Consider the following 24,569-nt stretch of genomic DNA (forward strand, 5'->3'; position numbering starts at 1 on the left):
GCGCCTCGTCCACGCTCGCGTCCACCCCGGCCGCCCCTCGGGCAACCCCCCGAGGCGGTCCTTCTCCTCGTCCCCTACCGGCCGACGGAAACATCACAGCGGGTCGGGATCCGGCCGGCCTCAGTTTCCCCATCCCCTCGCGGGAGCCAACACACACCGAGGTTTCTCCCCGCGCCGTCCCCCCCCCCACCCTACCGCCCCAAACCCAACGCCCGACCCCACCCCACCGCGGCGCACACAGTAGGGCCCTCCGGAAACGCTCTCGGAAGACCGGAGCCGAGCACTTCCTGCCCCCGAGCGAGCCGACGGCGGGCGTCGCGGGTCCCGCCGCTCCCCCCCCCTCAAGCCGCCGCTTTCCGCCCCCCCCCAGGCCATGTGGCATTCCTGAGCGGGGGAGGGTGGGCGCAGGAAGAAGGTGCTTGCTTGGGGTCCGCCCCCTCCGGCTCGGTGGGCGGGGCGGAAGGAGGGTGAGGAGGAGGGTGGGCGTAGCTGGGCCGCGCTCCGCTCGCGCAAAGTTTGTTTCTGCCTCGGGGCGGTGGGGGAGGGCGCGCCGGGCGCCGGGGCTTGGGTGGGTGGGGGGGGGGCGGAGAGGGGATCTGACGTCAGGCCGCCGCGAGGTGCTTTCCAGCCGCGAGCTGTCAGGCGGGTGTCAGGACGGGCAGGTACGCGGCTCGCTCACCCCCCCACCCCCAGCGGCCCCCCCACCCCCTTCCTCGCAGTCCGGGACGCCCCGCACCTCCCTCCCTCCCTCCCTCCCTCCCCCCCTCCAGCCCGAGGCCCACGCGGGCCGGAAAGCGGCCGCGGAAAGGTCAGTGCGGGGGGCGCTGGAGGGGCGGAGAGCTGGGGTGGCGGGGAGGGGGGACGGTGCGGGGAGGGCGGGGGGGCGCGCGGACAACTTGGAAAGTTTCTTTCGGCGGCCGGGCTGGGGGGGAGGGGGCGTCGTCCCGACGGAGTGCGATTGTGTGTGTGTGTGTGTGTGTGTGTGTGTGTGTCTGTGAGCCCCGACTGCCGAGCGCTGGTGGGGAAGGGGGGGCCGCGCGTGGGAAACTTGCTCGCCTGTTGGGGGGGGACATATTTTTTGGGGGGTAGGGGATCCCCCGGCTCTCGGAGGATTCCCACCCCGGGAGAGGGCCGCAGCGAGGTGAGCGCGCGGGGGGCGGGTTTGTTTGGTTTCAAAAGTGCACGTTGCTAACCGCCGGCGGTCCCCCCCCACCCCCCCGGCGCCGCGGCGGAGTTGGAGACGGGGTGATGGGGGGGCTGGTGGTGGACTGCCGAGTGACAGCTGGGGGGGGGGGTGTGTGAGGGCCGAGAGCCGCGGGCCCGGGCGGGGGAGGGAGGGCTGGGGAGCCCGCGCGAGTTCCCCTTTCCCTTGGAACAAAGGAAAGTCTGTCTCCCGAGGCATCTGTCACTCCCGGGCGGGCCGGGGCAGCGGGGCGCGTGGGGTTGGCGACGCGGAGAAAGTTTGTGTGCGCCCCGGGACCCCTGGGAGCCGGCCGGGCCGAGCCTTCTGCGGGGGCGGGGGTGTGTGTATGTGGTGGTGGTGGTGGTGGGAGACGTGCATTCCCGGGGTAGGGGGCGATCAACATGGAGTCTGGGGCTCCGGGCTGTGGAGGGGGGGCGGTGCGGAGGTGGGAGCCCAGCCCCTTCCCCTCCTTTTCCTCTCCTCCCCTCCCCCTCCGGGCCGAGTTCGGAGCACAAAGCCGAGCGCGCACGCTCCGCCGGCCCTGCGCCCCCCGAGAGTCGGCCTGTTCGGAGCACCGGGCCGTGGGGGGCGGGTGGGAACCAAACTTTTTCTTGCCCTGGGCCGGGACACGTGAGTTTTCTTTCTCTTACGGCCCTCGCCGGTCCTCCTCCGGGAGGTGGTGGTTAGCGCGGGTGGGGGGGAGCCGGGGAGGAGCTGTTGCGCTCATTTGTGACCCTGGCTTGGGGACCAGGGGAAGGGGGAGTTGTGGGTTGTTCCCCCACCACCACCCCAACTTCTCCGCCCCGAGCACTGGCCAAGGGCTCGCAGTCCCGGGTTTAGCCATGTGCTCGGGGCCGCGGGGAGCTTGCGCGCTTTGTGTGTGCCGTGCTGGGAACTCCAGCTCCCCGGCGTGCGGGCCCCCGGGGAGGGCGGCGGGGCGGGGGGAGTTGTCAGAAAGTTCCTGTGGGAGTGGCTGCAGGTGGCGGCCTGGTGGGCTCGTGTGGGAGGAGGGTGCGCTGGGTGCAGTGTGTCTGAGGGGTTGCCTCCCACGGGCCCGTTAAAAGTGAAAACTGATGGCCAGTGCGATGACGTCCGAGAGAGATCGTGGGTGGGCAGGTCGTTTGGAGTTTGCGGGTGGGCGGGTGCAGGGTTTGGAGGGTTTGGGGGTAGCCTTGCGGGTCACAATCGTCGGTTCCAGGCGTGGAGCGCAAAGCTGTGTGGGGGTGATGTATGTGTCGCTGCAAATCGTGGGGGGGGGGGGGTGTTGCTCGCGGGGAGTGTGCCAGCGGGCCGCGGTGATTATCTGGGCGCCTTTAAGCTTTTCGTGGGGGCGTTGAAGTAGGACTAGGGTGTGTGTATGAGAAGCCTGTAGGAAAAGCCTTGGGGTGCAGGACGCAGTGGTAGAGGTTGGCAAAGTCTTGTGTAGGCTGAGGGGTCATCCCCTGGGCCCACGGTCGGGTTTCTGGCTGGCAGCCAGGGTGGAATTTGTACAGATAAACTTGAGTAAACTTTTCACAGCCTGCCAGGGCTGCATCCCTGAGGCTGGGTCCCAGATGCCCTGGCGGCTAGAAATGTCTGACCTCAGAAAGCAGCCCTGCCGGTGGTGCTTTCTGAGGAATGGCACCTCTAAGCAGTGTCCGTTTCGTTTCACCTCCAGGTGGCCTGGCTGCCGGTAGACCCTTCCCTCGAAAGCCAGGCCTAGCCGGCCCAGAGATCTGGGCTCAGGCCCAAGTCGAGGAAACAAAACCTGGGAGATGCCAGAGTCTGTTGGCTGCGCCCGCGGCAGAGCTGTTAAAAGGCTTGTGAAGGGAGGAGTCTTGAGATTCTGGCAGGCCTTGGTCTAGAACTTTTTCTTTTAAAATGTAAATTTCATTTGCTTGTGGGAACCAGAACTTTGGATGAGCAGCTGAGTTGGGTTATCTAGACCGAAATCTTTCTTGGTTTGACAGCGAACGAGGAGGGGGCTTAACCGGGAGGGGGCTTAACCGGGATCAGGACGCCAAGTGGAGGGTATCTGATAGGGACCAGAGCCCCCTACCCCAACAACCACCTTGCTCTTTCATCTGGAGTTTGAGAGACTTAAGTCAGGGGCCTGACCAAGGAGAAGGTCCCAAGAAACAACCAATAGGCATGAGTGGCTACTCTTCTGCAGGGTACCCAGTAAGCTGCTCTCCCTGCAGGAATATGGCGGTAATGGTTTCCACACTCCTCATTGGCCTGGAAGGCAAACTCCAGGATTACAAATCCTATTTTATATAGCATAGCCCAAGGAAAGGAATTCTCTTTGAATAACAGTTCTAAGAGCCAGCGAGGAAGCTCACCACACCTGTATGTAATCCTAGCCTTCAGGAGGCCAAGGCAGGATGGCTAGTTTGAGGCCAGCCTGGGCTACAAAGTCAAGTTTTGTCTCAAAAAAAGTTCACACAATTTACCCATTTCAAATATGCACATCAAGGGGAGGATCATATATAGATATTATTAGCATATTTTCAACTATGTGCAACTGTAGCTAGTCAACTTTAAGACTTTTTTTTATTTCAGAAAGAAATTTCTCAATAGCTATCACCCTTCCAACTTCAGCCCTAATTAACTGGTTATAATGCCCTCTGCAAAGAGCCCTGTTGTGGGCATTCCATTATAAGTGGAAACACATAACAGTGGTCTTTTGTGACTAGCCAGCCTCTTTTCCCTTAGCATCATGTTTTCAAGGTCCATCCATGTTGCAATGGGCATTGGGGCTTAACTTTTTATGGCCAAACAGTATTCACATTTGTTTTGCCATTTGTTAATGGGCTCTTAACCAAGAATTTTTCCACCTTTTGGCTGTTAATAATATTGCCATGAACATGTGCATGAGGTTTTGTGTGGACCCACGTTAGCATCTCTTGGGTGAATGGTTAGAAGTGAAATTCCTTGGGTCATTTGGTAATTCCATGGTACCTTTGGCAGCTTTAAAAAAAAAAAAAAAAACTTTTATATTTTGTTTCTTTTTCTATTTTTTCAAGGTAGGGCCTCCCTCTAGCCCATGCTGACCTGGAATTCACTGTGTAGTCTCTGGTGGCCTGGAACTCATGAAAGTCCTCTTACCTCTGCCTCCTGAGTGCTGGGATTAAAGATGTGTGCTGCCACACCCAGCTTTTTTTTTTTTCAACTTCAAGAAAGTTATTTATTTATTTGCAAGGAGTGAGAGAATGGGCCTCTTGCCATTGCAAATACTCCAGGTGCATGTGCCACTTTGTATACCTGGCTTTATATAGGCACTGGGGACTTGAACACTGAGCCATCTTTACAGCCTTCCACTGTCTCTTCTCAGCACTTTGATGAATTTTTTTGTTGTTTGTTTTTCAAGGCAGGGTGTCACTCTAGCCCAGGCTGACCTGGAATTCATTATGTAGTCTCAAGGTGACCTCAAACTCATGGAGATTCTCCTACCTCTCTTTCCTGAGTGCTGGGAAGTCGTGCACCACCACACCTGGCTTCACGTTGATGAATTTTGAGTCCCCCACCCCAGTGGTCACTGACCTTTGACGACTTACTTAACCTGTTTTCACAATAATTAAATAAGGTAATAGATGTCCTCAGGACACAGCCTGGAAAACTGTAGACAAGGGCAAGAGAATTCCAAATTCAAGACCTGCTTGGGCTACACAGATCCTGTCTTGAAAGAAAACAGGATCTGAGGAGATGGCTCAGTGGTTAAAGGCATTTGCTTGCAAAGCCTGCAGGCCCTGGATTCAATACCCCAGCTACCCATATAAAGTTGCCATTTGTTTGCAGTGGCAAAAATTATTATTTTTTAATTTATTTATTTGAGAGCGACAGACACAGAGAAAGACAGATAGAGAGAGAGAGAGAATGGGCGCGCCAGGGCTTCCAGCCTCTGCAAACGAACTCCAGACGCGTGCGCCCCCTTGTGCATCTGGCTAACGTGGGACCTGGGGAAGCGAGCCTCGAACCGGGGTCCTTAGGCTTCACAGGCAAGCGCTTAACCGCTAAGCCATCTCTCCAGCCCTATTTTTATTTTTATTCATTTGACAGAGGTAGGGAGAGAATGGGTGCATCAGCCTCCAGCCACTGTAAACAAACTAAAGTCATGTGTGCCCCCTTGTGCATATGGCTAGCATGGGTCCTGGGGAAGCGAACCTAGGTCCTTTGACTTTGTAGGCAAATGCCTTAACCGCTAGGCCATCTTTCCAGCCGCCCCTTAAAAAAAGGGGGGGGGTTGGGGAGATGGCTCAACAGTTAAAGATACTTGTTTTCAAAGCTGCCAGGCCAGGTTAAGTTCCCCAGTATGGACATAAAGCCAGATGCACAAAGTGGGGCATGTGTCTGGAGTTCATTTGCAGCCCCTCAAGTAAATAAATAATAAACACACACATACTTTTTTTTTTGTTATTTGTTTTTTGACATAGGGTCTCGCTCTAATCCAGACTGACCTGGAATTCACTGTGTATTCTCATGATGATCTTGAACTCAGGGTGGCAATCTACTTATCTCTAAGGTGTGCACCACCATGCCTGGCAAATAAATAAATAAATATATAATATATATATTTTTTTTTCAAGGTAGGGTCTCACTTTACCCCAGGCTGACCTGGAATTCACTATGGAGTTTCAGGGTGGCCTTGAACTCACGGCGATCCTCCTACCTCTGCCTCCCGAGTGCTGGGATTAAAGGCGTGTGCCACCATACCCGGCTTAAAATTTTTTTTTTTTTTAAAGAAAGAATGGGAGCTGGAGAGATGGCTTAGTAATTAAGGCATTTTCCTGCAAAGCCAAAGGATCCCTGTTTGATTCTTCAGGACCCACGTAAGCCAGATGCACAAGGGAGCACATGCATCTAGAGTTCGTTTACAGTGGCTGAAGGCCCTGGAGTGCCCATTCTCTCCCTCTCCCTTTCTCTTTCTCTCTCTCTCTCTGCCTCTTTATCTGTATTTAATAAAATATTAAAAGAAAAAGTGTACTAAGGAGATGGCTTGTAAAGCTTGCTGGCCTGGGTTTAATTCCCACGTACCCATGTAAAGCCAGATGCACAATGTGGTGCATGTGTCTGAAGTTTTTTGCAGTGGCAAGAGGCCCTGATGTGCCCATACTCTCCCTCAAATTAAATAAAATTAGAAATAGAAGACAGCAGGCTTCGGTGAATGTTACAATTATTTCTAATCCTGTCCCTGCTTATGAGCTACTTGCCATGTTTTAGTAGTTCCTTTCCTCCTACGTGAAATGGTAACAGTTAGGACAATTGTCCTTCTAGCTTGTTCAGACTATATTAATGGTGAGTTGTTGAGAGACTAGGAACAAGGCAAGGTGGTAATGCTATTCTCATCCTCTTTGGCATTTGCCACAGGTTATCTCAGGGTCCAGCCTAGCCCCTAGGCACCATGTCGGACAGCGATCTAGGTGAGGACGAAGGTCTCCTGTCACTAGCAGGCAAGAGAAAGCGCAGAGGGAACCTGCCCAAGGAGTCCGTGAAGATCCTCCGGGACTGGCTGTACCTGCACCGCTACAACGCCTACCCCTCAGAGCAGGAGAAACTGAGCCTTTCTGGACAAACCAACCTCTCGGTGCTGCAGGTAAGAGGGGACCAGGAACTAGTCCTCTCCAGCCCTGTGCCTGATAGGGACACTGGCCTTGGCCATCACCTCCCCTGCTGGAGGTCAGGTGAGAACACTGCATCCAACTTTCCGGCTTTGGTACTTCTGACGGGGGAGTTGTCGTTAAGAGTCTGAGTGTCACTGTTGACTTTGGAAGGTGAGCAGGCACTAGTGGCTGGGATTCGGGGATATACCCCATGCTCTGCAACATGTTGGGGCCATATTTGGTTTCAGGGCAGCTGGGCTTCTGTGGTGTGGTTAAAGAATAAGTTGGAGCCAAGTGTGTAATCCCAGCATTCAGGGCACCAAAGCAAGAGGATCACCAAAAGCTCAAGGCTAGCCAGGGGCCACATAGTGAGACCATCTGAAAAAGGTGAAAAAGGCTGGAGGGATGGCTAATGGAACCCAGGTTCGATTCCCCAGGACCCACATTAGCAACGCACAAGGGAGGGTGCACATGTCTGGAGTTCCGCTGCAGAGACCCTGGTGTATCCATTCTCTTTCTCTCTCTCTGTCTAATAAATAAAGGTTTTTAATACAAAAAGCCATGGTGAAGGGTAGAAGTCATAACTTCTTGGTTCAAAACCTGGGATAGAAGAGGGCTTGTAACTAGGCTGGGCTTGGTTCCAGCACTCGGGAGGAGAGGTAGGAGGATTGCCATGAGTTAGTTCAAGGCCACCCTGAGACTCCATAGTGAATTCCAGGTCATCCTGAGCTGGAGCAAGACCCTACCTTGAAAAACCAAACAAAGGCATATTCTCTCTCTCTCTCCCTCTCCTTCAAAAAAGAAAAGAAAAAGTTGGAGAGATGGCTTAGCAGTTAAGGCTTTTGCCTGCAAAGCCAAAGGATTCCTGTACGATTCTCCAGGACCCACATAAGCCAGATGCACAAGGGAGTTTGTTTGCAGTGGCTTTGAGGCCCTGGCGTGCTCATTCATTCCCCACCACCACCCCCTCTTCTCTCCCTCTTTTATAAACAACAATAAAAAGAGGGCTTGGAGCCTCAAATAGGCCTCCATGGAAAAGTGGTTTTTTGTTTTGTTTCGAAGTTGGGTCTTGTGCTAGACCTGGACTGGACTATGTAGTCTCAGGCTGGTCTTGAACTCCCAGCAATCCTCTTACCTCTGCCTCCCAAATTCTGGGATTAAAGGCATGTACTACCACGCTAAGCTTGGAATGGTGGTTTTGAATTTACAGGGTCTGGAAGTCCAGTCCACTGGCCAAAGCCTACACCTGGGAAGTTACTTAGACGTCCTTTTTTTGTTCTCCTTGCCTCCAGCCTTTATTCGGCCATGCCACACACTCCATGGACCCCCACTGTCCTCACTAGGAACACCCCAGCCTCGTTATCAGAGTCAGAGCCTGAGCTAATAACTTGGGCTTGGTCACACATCCTCAGTAGTCCAATTAAAGAAACAAAGTAGGGTCTGGAGAAAAGGCTCTACAGTTCAGGCACCTGTCTGCAAAGCCTAAGGACTTAGCTTTGATTTCCCAGTACCCACATAAAGCCAGATGCACAGAGTGGCACATGCATCTGGAATTGTTTGCAGTGGCTAGAGGCCCTGGTGCACCCATTTCTCTACCTGCCTCTTTCTTTCTCAAGTAAGTATTGTTGAAATGTATTGTAATCATAAAGGCAGAAAACCCCATCTTGCAGGGTCCTCACTGGAGTTTAGGTTTAAATACTGGGCCTGAATGTGCATATCTAAGCAGTTCAGGTCTAGATGTGGTCCCACCCTGTATTGTCTAGTCTCCAGTCTCCGGCACAGTGGTCTGACAAGTTGTTAGAACTGTGTAGAAATTTTCTCCTCAGACAAGTTTATCTGGCTGGCACCAGGGTTCAGCCTTTTCTTTCTCCCATCATTAGGCTCCTGGAGAAATTCCAATTTCTTGGGGTCCATTGTTTGAACAGTCTGATAGCTGAAGGGAGTAACTGAGTTCTGATCTCCAGAACCCACATAAAAAGTTGAATGCCATGGTTGTAATACCAGTGAGAAGGGAGTCAGAGACAGGGGAATCACCTGGAAGCTGTCAGGCCAGCTAGGCTGGTGTTACAGAGCAGAGACCCTGCCTCAAAACATGGTGTAGCAGGACACAGTGGTGCACACCTTTAGTCTCAGCACTTGGAAGACTGAGGTAGGGGGAAGCTCCTGAGTTTGAGGCCAGCCTGGTTGCTAGAGTGAGACCCTGACTTAAAAAAAAAAACGCAACAAAACTAAAGATGGACCAACACCCAGAGTTGTCCTCTGACTTCCACACATGTTCCTTAGTACATGCACATGTAGACACATGTCTCATATATGTATATGTATACACACACACATATACATATATATTCAGCCTAACTCCATTCCTTGACCACAAGTAACAGTTAACAGCCTCATTCCCCTGCAGTTGGCTCTGCACTGTGAACATCCCTACTCAGCCTTGTTCTTCCTTGTCTGCTTCACTCCTTCTAAGCACCTGGCCCTTGTCAGCACTCTGACCTTTAGCCTAAATTTTGAGCCATGGCTGTGTATTCCTAGAGTACCTCATACCTGTCCTGTCAAACCATTAGTTACTTCTCTTCAGGGACACTGCTAGTCAAATCTGAGAATTGTACCAACTCCACTTAAAAAAAAAACCAAAAAACTGGGGCTGGAGAGATGATGGCTCAGTGGTTAAGATGCTTGCATGCAAAGCCTAAGGTCCTAGGTTTGATTCCCCAGTACCCTTGTAAAGCCAGATACACAAAATGATGCATGCGTTTAAAGTTTGTTTGCAGTGGCTACAGGTCCTTGTGTGTCCATTCTTTCTCTGTTTGCCCTCCCCTCTCTCTCATAAATAAATAAATATTTTAAAAAAATCTTTGGGAGCTGGGATGGGATTCACTTGCCCATGGTAGAAAACTTGCCGAACATTAACATGTAAGAGGCCCTGGATTCAAGACTTAGCACAGCAAAAGAAAAAAAATTGAAAAGATTTTCATGGACCTGTCTCTCCTCCCAGAATGTTAACTTGAATCATTCTTTTTGGTTTTTCATGGTAGGATCTCACTGTAGCTCAGGCTGACCTGGAAATCAGGGTGGCCTTGAACTCATGGCGATTCTCCTACCTCTGCCTCCTGAGTGCTGGGATTAAAGGTGAGTTCCACCACGCCGGGCTAAATCACTCTTTTTGTTTTTCAAGGTAGGGTCTCACTCTAGCTCAAGCTAACCTAAATTCACTATGTAGTCTCAAGGTGGCCTTGAACTGATGGCGATCCTCCTACCTCTGCCTCTCAAGTGCTGGGATTAAAGGCATGCGCCACCACGCCCGGCTCTGAATCATTCTTAATATGTCATAAGCATATGCAAACATAAAACTGAGTGAAAAACTTTTGCTCTTTTTTTGTTTGTTTTTCACTCTAGCCTAGGCTGTCCTGGAATTCACTATGAAGTCTCAGGCTGGCTTTGAATTCACGGCAATCCTCCTACTTCTGCTTCCCTCGTGCTAGGATTACAGGCATGTGCCACCACCTGGCCTTTCTATTTTATGTGTAGCTATAAAACCAATTCTTATTTATTTATTTATTTTTGTTTTTTGAGGTAGGGTCTCACTCTAGCTCAGACTGACCTAGATAGAATTCACTATGCCATCTCAGGTGGCCTCAAACTCATGGCTATTCTTTTGCCTCTGCCTTCCAAGTGCTGGGATTAAAGGCGTGTGCCACCACGCCCAGCATAAAACCAATTTTTAAAGTAGATAAATGTAAAAGAAGTGCAATTCTTCCTACCTTCCTTAAATGCCGAGTGTACTTTGCCAACTGCTCTGGATGTATGTAGTTTAGGACGAAGGTGCCAGCTCTAGGAGAGTCTGGCCTGTAGAGGGTTATGATACCCTAAGGGAGCCCCTAGTACCCTCCCCTGGCAGAGATCAGCCATCAGAGCTCTAGGGCATGCGGAGACTTAGGAGCACTACCTAAACCCCACATTGGCTCCAGCAGCATGCCTTTCCCCTAAAGTGCCCATGTGGAAACTGGCAACTCTGGCTAGCTCCTTCCCTAAAGGTCGTGTTTGTTTTTGAGGTAGTCTTCCTCTAGCCCTGGCTGATCAGAAATTCACTATGTAGTCTCTTGGTGGCCTGAGACTCCAGGTGCTCCTCCTACCTCACTAGGACTAAAGTTACCACACCCAGCTTTGTTGTTGTTTTGGTTGGGAAACTTCTTTCCCAAGCTCCTTGATGTCACTGACACACAATCTCTGAATAACACCCGAGATCTGATAACATCTGCCTGTGACACTTCCCTGACCCCCCCATGTTCTTCCTGTTGCACACCCTGATTGCCCCCTTCCTAGTCTGACCAGAGAATTCCCCACCCTTGGAGGAGCTGTGTGTTCGCAGGGCACCTGCACTGGGACGGACTCTGGGGCCCTTGCTGACTGCCCGTTAGACCCTTCTTGGTTAGGGGCTTTCTTTGTTGTGCTCTGTGCTTGGTGTCTGGCAGGAAGGGACTCACTAATTGTTGCAATGACAAGAAATGAAAGGAATTGGCAATCTCAAAAGAACGGACATGACAAGAGAGGCTCTTCAGTCTGGAGGCATCTTTTTGGTCTATATTTATATTTCACAGTTTTCTTTGTTATTAAGGAGCTTTTCTGGCAGGCAAGTGCTCTGCCATTGAACTGCACCCCTAGTCCTAGGGTAAGAGAATATTAACATAAACTCCCAGAACCTCTGGCTTCAACAGGTATCCATATTTTGCCAAGCTTGTTTCATCTCCTGGGGGCATCTCTTTTGATTATCTCTTTAACTGGCCCAGGAGCTCTTGTTATTAGCAAGTCAATGAGTCATTGAAGTAAATGGTTTGTTGGTACTTGCCCTGGGCTAGGCAGTTGGGAGGATAAGACCCGCCCCTCCCACCAAAAGCAAAAGCACTTAAGGATTTTCAGTCTTGACACCCTCTAAGCTCAATGTATTACTGATGGAGACACCACCAAATTCTGGGGATGTGAGGAGGAGAGACTAGTTTGTTGCGGTAGCTCCCATGTTGGCATCTACTCTGCTTGGTATCTGGCAGGAAGGGGTTCAGTACTTGTTGCAATGACAGAAAAATGAGATAAAGTGTTGCAAGTAAGGAAATGCCTGGTTGGATTCTGGGTCCCCAGTCCCTAGTTCCATTACCATCTGGGTTGTGCCGTGAATGAGGCAGGCTTGGTACTGTCCATCATGAAGCCAGTAGAACTGGCACCTCTAGGTCCTTACCTGACAAGCATTTCCTAACCACCAGGTGAGCAGCAGTCCCTGTCTGGTAAGGCCCTGGGGTGAGAAAGGAATCTGTGTGGAAGAGGTGGCCTGGCCCCCAGGGCAGCCTGTGACTGTCTTTATGTCTTGTCCTATCCTAGGTCTGGCTCTAGAGCTAACTGCCTCCCACAAGCACCAACCTGTCCCCCAGCCCCCAGGCCTTTTGTGTAGTTTTTGAGCTTGTGGATTACTGCTTTTGCTTTTAAAAGGTTTGGGGGCTGGAGAGATGGCTTGTAGCTAAGGCCCTTGCCTGCAAAGCCTAACTGGCTGATTTTGTCTCAACACAAATAAAAACATTGCCAACTTCACCTCCCAACACCCGTCAGGGAACCCATGAAGCAGATAGGAAATAGCTATCAAACAGGGCAGGTGGTACATGCCTATAACCCCAGTACTTAGGATGCAGAGGCAAAGATGATCAAGAGTTCAAGCCCCTCCCCCCCAGTAAATAGGTAGATAGATAAAATGCTTTTTAAAAGGTGGTGGGGTGCTGGAGAGATGGTTCAGTGGTTAAGGTTTGATTCCTCAGTAACTACGTAAAACCAGACGCAGAAAGTGGTCCATGCACCTGGAGTTTGCAGTGTCTAAGAGGCCCTGGAGAACCTATTATTTCTGTGTCTCCTCTCTATGCAAATAAATAAAATATACTTTTTAAAATGAGGGACTGGAGCTGGAGGGATGGCTTAGTGGAAGCCAAAGGACCTAGGTTCAATTCCTCAGGACCCACATAACCCAGATGCACAAGGTGGAGCTTCTGGAGTTCATTGCAGTGGCTGAAGGCCCTGGCGCTTGCGCACGCGCACTCTCGCGCGCTGTCTCCCCCCCATATATATGTATGTGTGTAATGTATGTATGTACACACACACATGCCTCTTTCTCTCTAATAGAAATTTTTTTTAAATGAGGGACTGGAGGGATGGCTCAGTAGTTAAAAGGTGCTTGCTTATAAAGCCTAGGCCTGCCTGACACCACAGCCACTGCTGAGCTTTTCATGTGGAGCTGTTTGGTGGCATAGACAGGGTTTCAGGCACTGTCCTACAAATTACCACACAAATCACATAATTTTTGGTATCCTTCCATTCCTTCCCCAGGACCCGGGTCTGGCAAGTCACACACACTTCCTGACTTGGGCAGGGAAAAGTCACTAAAGGGGCTGCAGTAGTGCCTAACCTCACTCAGCTGTGCTGAGCTGAGAAGACACAGGTGCCAGGCCATCAAGCTTCTGGGGATCGGGGGACGTCGGGAGTGTGCAGAAGGCAGCCATCTAGGCTCTGTGTGCCTACACAGCTACTGGTTGGCATCCAGGCTCCCTACTTTGTCGTACACCACATTCCTCCCAACTTTGCTTGACCCAGGTCACTGTGGCCTGTCCGTTAGTGCCTGTGTTCAGTGATGAAGTGAGGTGCAGAGGTGTGCGCCTTCTACCACACCTATGGAGCTATGGAGGTAGGTGGAAGGTGTTTTCTCCACCTGGGAAAAAGGGAGTGGACTCCTACTGGCATTGGTGGGTACCTGGAGAGAGGGCTGGTCTAATTGTCAGCCTTTGCACCTGAGCCCTTGGGAAAGTTACTGAACCTCCTGTTCAGGGCTTCTGTTTTTACCAATGGAGGTCATTGCAAAACCCATCACCCAGGCTGGTGATGATTAAATGAGTGGTCAGATCAGAACCTGAGTTTCTGTGTTTGGTGCTTAGAGTTAAGGAAGTCCTGCAGTCTTTGTGAAGATGAGGCTATGACACTAGCTTTGCCGTCTTCACGTTGTGTGACCGAGGGCAGGTCTGTGCATCTCCGCCTTCCCTCTGTCATGCCCTGGGCCACTGCTTACTACCTCTCAGGCTTGTATGCAGTTTAAACGTACTCATGGGGCAGCTGGAAGGATACCTAATGGTAAAGATGCTTTAGAGAGGTTTTATTTCCTTCCACCCAGCCCTTCAGCCCTACCTATCTTTGGGACCCAGCGGGAACTCCAGCCAGGACTCATTGCAGCCAATATGTGACAGTCCTGCTGTTGTATTTGTGCCTGGGTTCTGGTAGGACCACAGAGTTGAAGAGAAGGGTAAAAGACCCCTTGGGCAGAGTCTTGCCCAGGGTCTTTCTATTCAGGCTGGAGCAGAAAGGGGAAGATAACCAATAGGTGCTTCTGGCTCTGCTCTGCCCAGCCCAACAGCCATCACATGTGGCATGGGTACAGCTGCAGCCCCTAGGTAAGGAGCTATACCAGCTGTCTTCACACTGGGAAATGGTCCTCAAGAGCTTGTTCAAGATAGAGATGAAGAAAGAAACCTGGCGATAGTGAAGTAAAGAAACTGGTGCACAGGACTTTGGCATGTGATCACTCAGCAGACAGTAGAGGAATGCTAGGAATTGCTGTGACCCACGGAGGAGATGAGGGAGGGTTCTTCTTGTCTTGTCTGGGCATTTTTGTTTTTGGTGTTTCTAGGTAGGGTCTCACTCTGGTCCAGGCTGACCTGGAATTCACTATGTAGTCTTATGGCCCCAAACTCATGGCGATCCTCCTACCTCTGCCTCCCGAGTGCTGGGCCGTCTGTTTTTTCAAGCTGCTGGTACTTAACACAAGCTCTGTTAGTGTCCCCTGGGGAAGTAAGAGAAAACCTGGGATAAGAGAAGGCCCTAGCATGTGAAATTTCAGTTAAACTTCTGTTTAAACCCCTTAGTGGTTAGCATAATGTATCCAAGTAGTGAGATTGGCCTTGCCCGCTGACAAGTTTATACCCCATCCTTCAGTGGTTTGTTTGTTTGTTTGAGATAGGGTCTCTAGCTCCGGCTGACCTGGAATTCATTCAGTCGTCTCAGGGTGGTCTCGAACTCACAACAATCCTGCTACCTCTGCCTCTCAAATGCTGGGATTAAAGGCATGTGCCACCATGCCCTGAAATATTTTTTATTTATTGGGTTGGAGAGTTGGCTCAGCAGTTAAAGGCACTTGTTAGCAAAGCCTGACAGCCTGGGTTTGATTCCCCAGTTCCATGTAAAGCCAGATGCACAGTGGTGCATACATCATTTGCAGTGGTCATAGGCCTTGGTGCACTCATTCTCTGACTCTGCTTGTCTCTGCTTGCAAATAATTTTTTGGTTTTCCAAGGTACGGTCTCATTGTAGCTCTGGCTGACCTGGAATTTACTACATAATCCCAGTCTGGCCTCATACTCATGGCGATCCTCCTACCTCTGCCTCCCGTGTGCTGGGATTAAAGGCGTGCGCCACCACACCTGGCTGCTTTTTTAATTTACATGTGTGTGTGTGTGAACATGTGTACGTACTGCATTATATATACCAGGGTTTCTTGCCACTGCAGAGGAATGCCCATCTGGCCTTATATGGGTGGCTGGGGAATTGAATCCTTGCTTGACAGGCTTTGCAAGCAAGCACCTTTATCTCTGAGCCATCTCCCCAGTCTCCTGCAGTGTTTTGACTTCTGTTCAGACTGGTCTCAGGCTTCTGAGCAGTTGAGAACACAGAAAACGCTTACTACCACCCTGGTCCATTCGTTTTTTGCTTGGTTTCTTCTTCCTTCCTTCCTTCCTTCCTTCCTTCCTTCCTTCCTTTCTTTTTTTTTTGAAAATTTAATTGGCAAGCAGCAAGAGAAAGAGACAGAGAAGGAGGGAGGGAGAGAATGGGCAGGGCCTCCAACTGTTGTAAATGAGCTCCAGATACATGTCCACTGTGCATCTGGTTTTACACATGGATACCGGGCAGTTGAACCCAGGTCATTGCACTTTGCAGGCAAGGGCTTTAACCACTGAGGAACCTCTCTCTGTCCCTTGTTTTTTTGAGATAGGGTCTCACTAAGTAGCCCCAGTTGAACTCCAACTTGAGGAAATACTCCTGCCTCGGCCTCCCAAGATGGCATGTGTGTGCTACCACACATTAGCTCTTCAGTGGCTCTTTTCCTCGTCTGGTATGTCCAGCCTTTGACATTGTGATACTATGGTGTCATCTGCAGAGTTATGGAGAACCATGCAATAGAATTACAAAGGTAGGCAGAGAAGGGGGCAGCTGAAATGTAGTTCAGTTGGTAGTGGGTTTGCCTACCCTTCATGAGGCTCTGGGTTTGATTCCTACCACCATATAAAAGTAGTAGTGGTTCACATCTATAATCCAAGCACTTGAGAGGCAGAGGCAAGATGATGATAAGTTCAAGACCAGCCTCTACTACATGGTGAGTTTGAGGCCAGTCTGGGCTATAAAAGACATTGTCTTCCCCAAAACACAAGAAAGTCCTCCATTTTTAAGTAAGTTCACTGTTCTGTGTTGGTCTGCAGTCATAGTGAACAGTGTATTAGACATGCTGGAACATTGTTTGGGTTGGCTCTTTTTACCCATTAGCCTCAGTGTTCCAGACAGACCCATGTAAGTCTCTTACGTTTATTGTTATTATTTGGTTTTTCAAGGTGGGGTTTTGTTCTAGCCCAGGCTGACCTGGAATCCACTATTTAGTCTCAGGGTGGCCTTGAACTCATGGCGATCTTCCTACCTCTGTCTCCCAAGTGCTAGGATTAAAGGCATGCACTACCATGCCCAGCTATTATTATTGTTTTAAAATTAGGGCTGGGGCTGGAGAGATGGCTTAGTGGTTAAGGTGCTTGCCTGCAAAGCCTAAAGACTCATGTTCAACTCTCCCAGTCCCACACAAGCCAGACGCACAAAGTGATACAAACATGCAAGGTCACACATGTGTACAAGGTGGCGCATGCATCTGGAGTTCTATTGCAGTGGCTGGAGACCCTGGTGTACCAATTCTTTCCCTGTCCTTCTCTCTCTGTCTCTCATAAAAAGATTAAAAAAATTTAAAAAAAATAGGGCTAGAGAGATAGCTTAGGGCTTAAGGTGCTTGCCTGTAAAGCCTAAGAGCCCAGGTTCAACTCCCCAGCACCCACAAAACACAGACACACAGGTGATGTGTACATCTGGAGGTCAGTTGCAGTGGCTATAGAGTCCCTGGTGTGCCACTTCTCTCTCGCTTTCTTGCTCTTATTTATAAAAAATACTTTATTTATTTGGTGGGGGAGGGGGATTGGGGCAGATAGAGAGAATGGGTGAGCCAGGAGCTCTAGCCACTGCAAATGAACTCCAGCTACATGTACCACCTTTTACATCTGGTTTACATGTTTGCTAGGGAATTGAACCTTGGTCCTTAGACTTCACAGGCAAGTAAGTGCCTTAACTGCTAAGCCATCTTACTAGCCCTGCTATGCTTGTTTTATTTTTAATTTAATTTTTTTATTAGCAACATCCATGATTGTAAACAATATCCCATGGTAATGCTGTCCCTCCCTCCACTTTTCCCCTTCAAACTCCATTCCCATCAAACTCCTCTCCCTTCGATCAGTCTCTCTTTTATTTTGATGTCATGATCTTTTCCTCCTATTATGATGGTCTTGTGTAGGTAGTGCCGGGCACTGTGAGGTCATGGATATCCAGGCCGTTTTGTGTCTGGGGGGAGCACATTGTAAGGAGTCCTACCTTTCCTTTGGCTATTACATTCTTTCTGCCACCTCTTCCACAAGAGACCCTGAGCCCTGGAACCAGTGATAAGAGATATTACAGAACTAAGCACTCCTCTGTCACTTCTTCCCACCACCACGATGCCTTCTGAGTCATCCCAAGGTCACTTCCAACTGAGAAGGTTCTCTGCCAAAAGTGAGAGTAGCATTAATATATAGGTATGAACATTAAGAGAAGTGCTTACTGGACAGCTTGAGCATAGTATATACATTTAGCCAGACAGCTGTGGACATTACACCCCTGGGGCCCATGACTACCCCTGTTTTAGGTTTTCAGTGGGCCTCCAGTCAATTAGAGGGCAGTTGGTTTCCACCATGACAGATGTGTCATTAATGCACCCATTGGCTTCTTTGGGCTGGCTGGCAAAGGTTAAGACTTGCAGTCCACAGTTGAGTATCTTCACTGATGATTTCTCTCTCTCCCATTGAACTGCATGCAAAATGGCTTCTTCCAGCTTTCTGTCAGCTGGTCTACATGGAGGAAGTTATCAGCTCAGTTCCAGCAGGATTTTTCAGTGCCCTTTATGCTTTATTTTTTTAGTTTATTTTTATTTATTTATTTGAGAGTGACAGAGAGAAAGAGGCAGATAGAGAGAATGGGTGTACCAGGGCCTCCAGTCACTGCAAACAAACTCCAGATGCATGCGCCCCCCTTGTGCATCTGGCTATTGTGGGTCCTGGGGAATCAAATTTCAAACCGGGGTCCTCAGGCTTCACAAGCAAGTGCTTAACCACTAAGCCATCTCTCCAGCCCTATTTTTTTTAATATATATTTTTATTGACAGTTTCTATACTTACAGACAATAAGCCATGGTATTTCCCTCCCCTCCTCCACTTTCCCCTTCATAACCCTTCTCTCTCTCATATCCCCTCCCTCTCTCCATTAGGCTGTTTTTTAATTTGATGTCATGATCTTTTCCTCCTCTTATGATGGTCTTGTGCAGGTAGTGTAAGGCACTGTGAGGTCATGATATCCAGGCCATTTTGTGACTGGAGGAGTACGTTGTAAGAAGTCCTGCCCTTCCTTGGCTCTTACATTCTTTCTGCCACCTCTTCTGCAGTGGACCCTGAGCCTTAGAAGGTGTAATAGAGATGTTTCGGTGCTGAGCACTCCTCTGTCACTTCTCAGTACCATGGTGCCTTCTGAGTCATCCCAAGGTCACCACCATCTGAAGAGAGTAGCTTTAATACATGGGAATGAACATTAAGAGAAGTGCTTACCAGGCAGATTGGTGAGCATAGTATATACATTTAGCTAGACACCAGCAGATGTTACATCCCTAGGGCTTATGACTTCCCGTCATAGGCTTTCAGTGTCCCAGATGTATTTGCTTCGTGGAACGGCCTCCAGTCAAATTTGAGTGGTTGGTTTCCCCATATCAGACATGCCACTATTGCACCTGTTGGCTCATTTGTCCTGGCTGGCCAAGTTTAAAGGTTGTAGTGTGTTCACTGTTATTTATCTCTACTGGTGATTTCTCTCCCTCCCATGGAACTGCATGCAACAATTTTTATTTTATTTATTTATTTATTTGAGAGTGACAGAGAAAGAAGCAGATAGAGGGAGAGAGAATTGGCGCACCAGGGCCTCCAGCCACTGCAAACGAATCCAGACGCGTGCGCCCCCTTGTGCATCTGGCTAACGTGGGTCCTGGGGAGTCAAGCCTCAAACTGGGGTCCTTAGGCTTCACAGGCAAGCGCTTAACCGCTAAGCCAACTCTCCAGCCCCCTATTTTATTTATTTCAAATATTTCTTTTTATTTATTTGAGACGGAGGGGGGAGAGAGGGAGGAGGAAGGGGGGGAGAGAATGGGTGTGCCAGGGACTCTAGCCATTGCAAATGAACTCCAGATGCATGAGCCACCGTGTGCTGCATCTGGCTTACATGGGTCCTGGGGAGTTGAACCTGCGTCCTTAGGCTTCACAGGCAAGCTCCAGCCCTATTTATTTATAGAAAGAGGCAGATAGAGAGTGCTTATGGGTGAGCCAGAGTCTCTGGCCACTGCACACAGATTCCAGACACACCTGCCACTTTATGCATCTGGCTTTAAGTTGGTGGTGGGGAGTTGAACCTTGGTGGTCAGGCTTTTAGGCTAGGTAAGAAAGCTCATTTAACTGCTGAGCCATCTCTACCTCCTGTTTTGTTTTGTTTTAATTAAGGGAAGATGAATTCCTTTGTTTGGATTTTTTGAGGTGGTGTCTCTCTCTGGCCCAGGCTGACCTGGAAGATGAATTCATTTTTTTTCATAGTGTCAGAGGGCTCAGCCCATGGTCGCTTGGCTTTTTTTTTCCCCCCTTGGGCCAGTGATGAAGCCTAATGTCATGGTGGCCCCAGTGTAGGGAGGAAGAGCTTCTTCATGACCCATGGCAATAATGAAAAGGAACATCTCTGAGGTCTATCAACGCCCCCCCCCCACTTCCTGTTTCTTTCTTAGCAACATACTGATGGTCATATTGCTTCAGAGTGCCTGTCTATTAAAAGGCAACTCCTCAGGAGGCTGCAGTAGGAACATTGGGGAGGTTGAGGCCAGCCTGGGTTATCAAGGTTAGAATGGGTTCGAGCAAAACTAAAACAAAGGCAGCCCTAGTACACACCAATAACTGGACTAGCACATAGAAGGCACACGTTGAGTGAGCAGGAACCTCTGAAAAGGGAGAGCAGAGAAAGGGGAGGGTTCCTCTCTTCATTGCTTGGAGAATACGTGAAGCTAGACTGTAGGGTCTTGCGACAGCGAGACAGACAGGTGTGACTCCTCGTCCTGGCCCTCTAGGGGTGAGATCTTGGCTGTCTGCCAGGATGAGCTTCGAGTCTATTTACCAGGAAAATGAGAGTTGGCCCAACTTATCTGACTGTTAAAAAGAAAATGGTGAGTGGCAGCTATTGACAAAATCTACAGGCTCAAGAATTCCTTTTTTCTCAGCCTGGAAAGAGGGCATTCCAGAATAAAGGAATGCGTGATGCAAAAGGCATGGAATGTTTTTCAACAAGAGTTGAGCCTGAGTGACAGATGAACAGTTTTATGTGCTGACAGTACAAGGGCAGGAAGGAATGGTGGGCAGGGGAGGATTTTAATGCCTAGCCTCTGGAGTGTGGACTTGAACTGGCAGGGAGTAGGAGACAAAACAGCAGCTTTCTAGGCCAAGAAAAACAGCCATTGCATTTTAGAAAGAGACTAAAACCAGTAAAGAAGCAAAAGGAGAACTAACTATAAAACTGGGGTGTGAGGGGAGTCCTGGCGGCTAGGAATGCCGCACAGTGGTGAGGGCCTGGGTTCCATTATCCACAGTATTGCAGGGCGGGGGGGGGGAGACACTTAAGAGGACAGGGCATTCATTAGACATGTCCCCCAGATCACAGGCACCTTGAGCTTTGCAGCACACCAGTGTACTACGGGACATGTGAAGCCTCGTAGTCATGGTGTTGCTTGGAAACAGTAATGTTTCCTTCACCTGATAGTCTGTTGGTGCCTCTGTGTCTTGCAGGTCTGCAGCAAGATTGCTGTGCAGGCCTGGGAGTGAATCCCCTCTTAGCATCATCCTTGCTTCTCCTTCCTACCCACATGCAGCCTGCCAGCAAGTCTGACCATTTCCAGTTTCCTAAATAGATCAAACATTTGTCGTCTTCTTGCTACCTCCCTTAACACAGTCCGAATTTCTAACCTATCTCCCTGCTTCCAGCCAGTTCCCCACAGAGCAGGTCATTCCCTTGTTTAAAACTTGGCTTCAGCTTCCTTTACCCATAAAGAATTGAATCCTCACCCTGAAAAAATGGCTTTTAGTTACCACTCTGAGGCCAGCCACGTGGGCTACCTTTGGCATTTCTCATTGGTGTTCTCCCTCCTACCTCACTGTTTGTCCTTCAGATCTCTTGAAGGGCTGCATCTCTCCACCATCATCTCCCTCAGGCAACAGCATTATCCTTCCCTCAACTGGCACTGGGACAGTTGAGGTGGGGGGGTCTTAGGTAACCTCCCACTGTGACCCTCTGAGGGCTGATCTTTACTGTGATGTTGGTTCTTGGGCTCTGGAATAATGAGTACTTTGAGGCTGTTTTAGGTGGATTTGAGGCTGTTTTAGGTGGAATGAACTGATCAGTCTCTTAACACTCGTTCTAGATATGTAACTGGTTCATCAACGCACGGCGACGCCTCCTCCCAGACATGCTCCGGAAAGATGGCAAAGACCCTAATCAGTTCACCATTTCCCGCCGTGGGGGTAAGGCCTCAGATGTGGCCCTCCCAAGGGGCGGTAGCTCCTCAGTGCTGGCTGTGTCTGTGCCCACCCCCACCAACATGCTGTCCTTATCCATGTGCTCCATGCCACTCCACTCAGGTCAGGGGGAAAAGCCAGCAGCCGCCGCCTTCCCACAAGGGGAACTGGAACCCCCCAAGGCCCTCGTGACCCCTGGTAGCACACTCACCCTGCTGACCAGGGCCGAGGCCGGAAGCCCCACCAGTGGACTCTTCAACACGCCGCCCCCCACGCCGCCGGAGCAGGACAAAGAGGACTTCAGTGGCTTCCAGCTGCTGGTGGAGGTGGCGTTGCAGAGGGCGGCTGAGATGGAGCTTCAGAAGCAGCAGGACCCGGCACCCCCATTGCTGCACACTCCCATCCCTCTAGTCTCCCAAAACCCCAAGTAGACACCTGCTGCCAGGTGGCTCGAGGCTCAGGCCAGCTGTCCTGGGTTCCTGGTTTGCTTCCCTTCCATACAGAGGGTTTTCTACGGATCACTGCCAAGCATCCAGGTCATCTCTGTCTGGAGGTCCTCAGCCCAAAGACACCAGCTGGCGTCACTCACTGTGACGGGCCTCTTCTCTGCTGACTGCCATTTCTCCAGGCCTCCTCTCAGCAATGAGTCCAAGGGACCGGAGATAGGCATGTTGCTGCTGCTGCCTCTCCAGAGAGCCCCGGACACCTGTGTCCAGCCTGCTTTCCTGGGCTGGCTCAGGAAACCTGCCAAGTTCAGACTGAGGCTGGCTCCAAGCTGCCCCTGCGCTGTGCCTCTTTTTGGTCAAGCCAGGTGTGCACATTCCAAGTTCCTAAGTGGGGTCAAAAGAACCCAGCAGATGTCACAAAACCGACTCCAGTTGAATGTTTAGGTTTTGCTAAACTTTTTTTTCCCCTTTTGCATTGATGGTAGTAGGTAGCCCAGGTGTGAGGCAAGAGTGCATTCCATGGTGATTTGGTCAAGGGGGGCCCACTCCTGCTACTGGGGGTTGTTTTACAAGGCACCAGCTGACTCTGCAGTAGTGCAAAATTCCAAGCGGTCATTTTATTCTTGGTTTGATTTATCCTATTAAAAATGCAGGAAAAAAGATGTTTGGGCACTGGCTTTTTTGCGTCAGGCACAAGAGGGAATAAAACCAAGGAAGAGTCCAACAGAGTCTAACTAAACCTAGATCCAGAGCAGAGAGGGAGTTACCCGAGAGGTGTGTGTTTTTATTTTATTTTATTTTTTCTTTTTATTATATTGGGTGGGGAGGGGGGAGCTAGACTGAAGCATTGGATTTTTTTTTCTTTTTTTAGTGTTTTCCCTTGTTCTTGAAGGCTTTGCCCTGCTACCTAAGTTTTAGATTCCTTTAGGAACTTGGTGCTAGAATGTCAGAAGCTCCCAGTGTCTTCTACTTGGGGAGAAGTGAGCCATCTGCTGGCCAGGAAGTCTTTCTGTCTAATCAAACTGGCAGCTTATCCCACAAAGGTGTTAGGAAGCTTGTTCCTGGAGTAAACCAGGGCTTAGTGCCTACAGAAGAGGCCTGGCTGAAAGTGAGGTAAAAGCCCGGGAGCTGAGAGTCTGTCTGTTTTACCTCATTTCAAGTTGGAGTTGCAAGAGTCTGCTTGATTTCCAAGAGAAACAGAACACAATAGGTCTCGATCTCCCAACAGCTTCCTTTTTTTACTTTGCTGTTTTGTTGCTGGTAGAGTTCAACAGCAGTATACCCTACCTTTATATATCCTAAGAAACACTAATTCTAGGTTTTTATTAGCCAAAATGTTTTTGTTCTGAAAATATTTTTGTTTTGAATAACGATATTACTGGGCCAGTAGATGTGAAGAGCCCTGACCTGTGGTTTCCTGAAGTTGCCAGGTTGTTGGGACAGGCAAGAGCATCCTGGGTGTTGATGCACTTGGGTGGGTCTGGCTGGGAGCAGGGCAGAACACCACTCTGGCATTTCTAGGAAGCTTCCCTCTCCCCTCCCCCCACCTTCACAGGTTCTCCCACCTCTCCTAAGTGGTTGGCCCACCCCATGCTAGAATGGGAGAGGTTTCCTCTGTGGTGGTGGAGGGACATGTTTCCTAGGCTGTCCCCTGCCTCTTCTTGGCTACTTCATGTACCCCAGGGGATCAGGAATCTTCATCACTCCTGAGCCCAGCCGGGGAAGGCTGAACATGTCAGCTTCAGGGTTGCTTGAGGCTGCTGCTTGCCCACCTGGACCCCAGCCATGCCTGGAACCCAGTCCCAGAGCAGGGAGCTTGGCTGGCCGGGATTTTCCACCCCACCATCACTAAGCCGGAGAGAGGGATAAGGGAGGGAGCCGTGCTGCTGTTTCTGTTTGGCATTCCCCCTGGTGTAAAACGGGGTGTCTGGGGGTGGGGAAAGCCTCTGTTTAGGTTGCTTGTGAGATAAACCTGGGGAACTATTTGAGCAAAAATCTACTGTAAATAACTTTGGTTTTTGTCTTTTGTCGAATAAAGCTGTTTTTATTTTTAAAATTATTTTATCTTTTTGAAAGGGGAGAGAGGAGATAGAAAATGTTCGATTTCAAAGTAAAATTGAGTTCTTGGTTGATTACTGCTTGAGAACACAGAAGACACTGAGTTTCTGACCTTTTGTGAATTTTGTGCACTGCACCCATTTCCTTTCCCAAGTCCTCTTCCATAGCCCGTTCTGTAGCACACAGGGACATGTGCATGCAAGCCAGTCTCTCTGGGACCAACAGGTAAGCTTGGGCTTTGCTGAATGATGCGATGGATTTGGGGCACTGGCAGTCACCTAACCCTCTCAGAGAC

The 24,569-nt window shown here is 50.0% G+C and overlaps 1 protein-coding gene across 5 annotated transcripts; it reads left to right on the top strand.

Annotated features, from left to right (window-relative positions):
* The first annotated feature begins 590 nt into the window (after positions 1-590).
* Tgif2 (TGFB induced factor homeobox 2) lies at positions 591-24,272 on the top strand. Of its 5 annotated transcripts, none has more exons than XM_045156864.1 (3): positions 591-662; positions 6,530-6,755; positions 21,677-24,272. In XM_045156864.1, exons 2-3 carry the CDS (start codon positions 6,564-6,566, stop codon positions 22,199-22,201), a joined length of 717 nt encoding a protein of 238 aa, XP_045012799.1. In that variant the 5' UTR covers positions 591-662; positions 6,530-6,563; the 3' UTR covers positions 22,202-24,272. The 5 variants fall into 5 exon arrangements, with proteins under 5 accessions (XP_045012799.1, XP_045012800.1, XP_045012802.1 ...); XM_045156865.1 differs by lacking the exon at positions 591-662 and adding an exon at positions 757-808; XM_045156867.1 differs by lacking the exon at positions 591-662 and adding an exon at positions 1,119-1,141.
* Positions 24,273-24,569: the final 297 nt, after the last annotated feature.

This window comes from Jaculus jaculus, chromosome 8, assembly GCF_020740685.1.
Source record: "Jaculus jaculus isolate mJacJac1 chromosome 8, mJacJac1.mat.Y.cur, whole genome shotgun sequence".
Taxonomy (NCBI): domain Eukaryota; kingdom Metazoa; phylum Chordata; class Mammalia; order Rodentia; family Dipodidae; genus Jaculus; species Jaculus jaculus.

Coding starts and splice junctions, on each gene's coding strand:
- Tgif2 (XM_045156864.1), top strand. CDS start 6,564: ATGTCGGACAGCGATCTAGGTGAGGACGAAGGTCTCCTGTCACTAGCA. Junction 6,756..21,676: donor CCAACCTCTCGGTGCTGCAG/GTAAGAGGGGAC, acceptor CACTCGTTCTAG/ATATGTAACTGGTTCATCAA.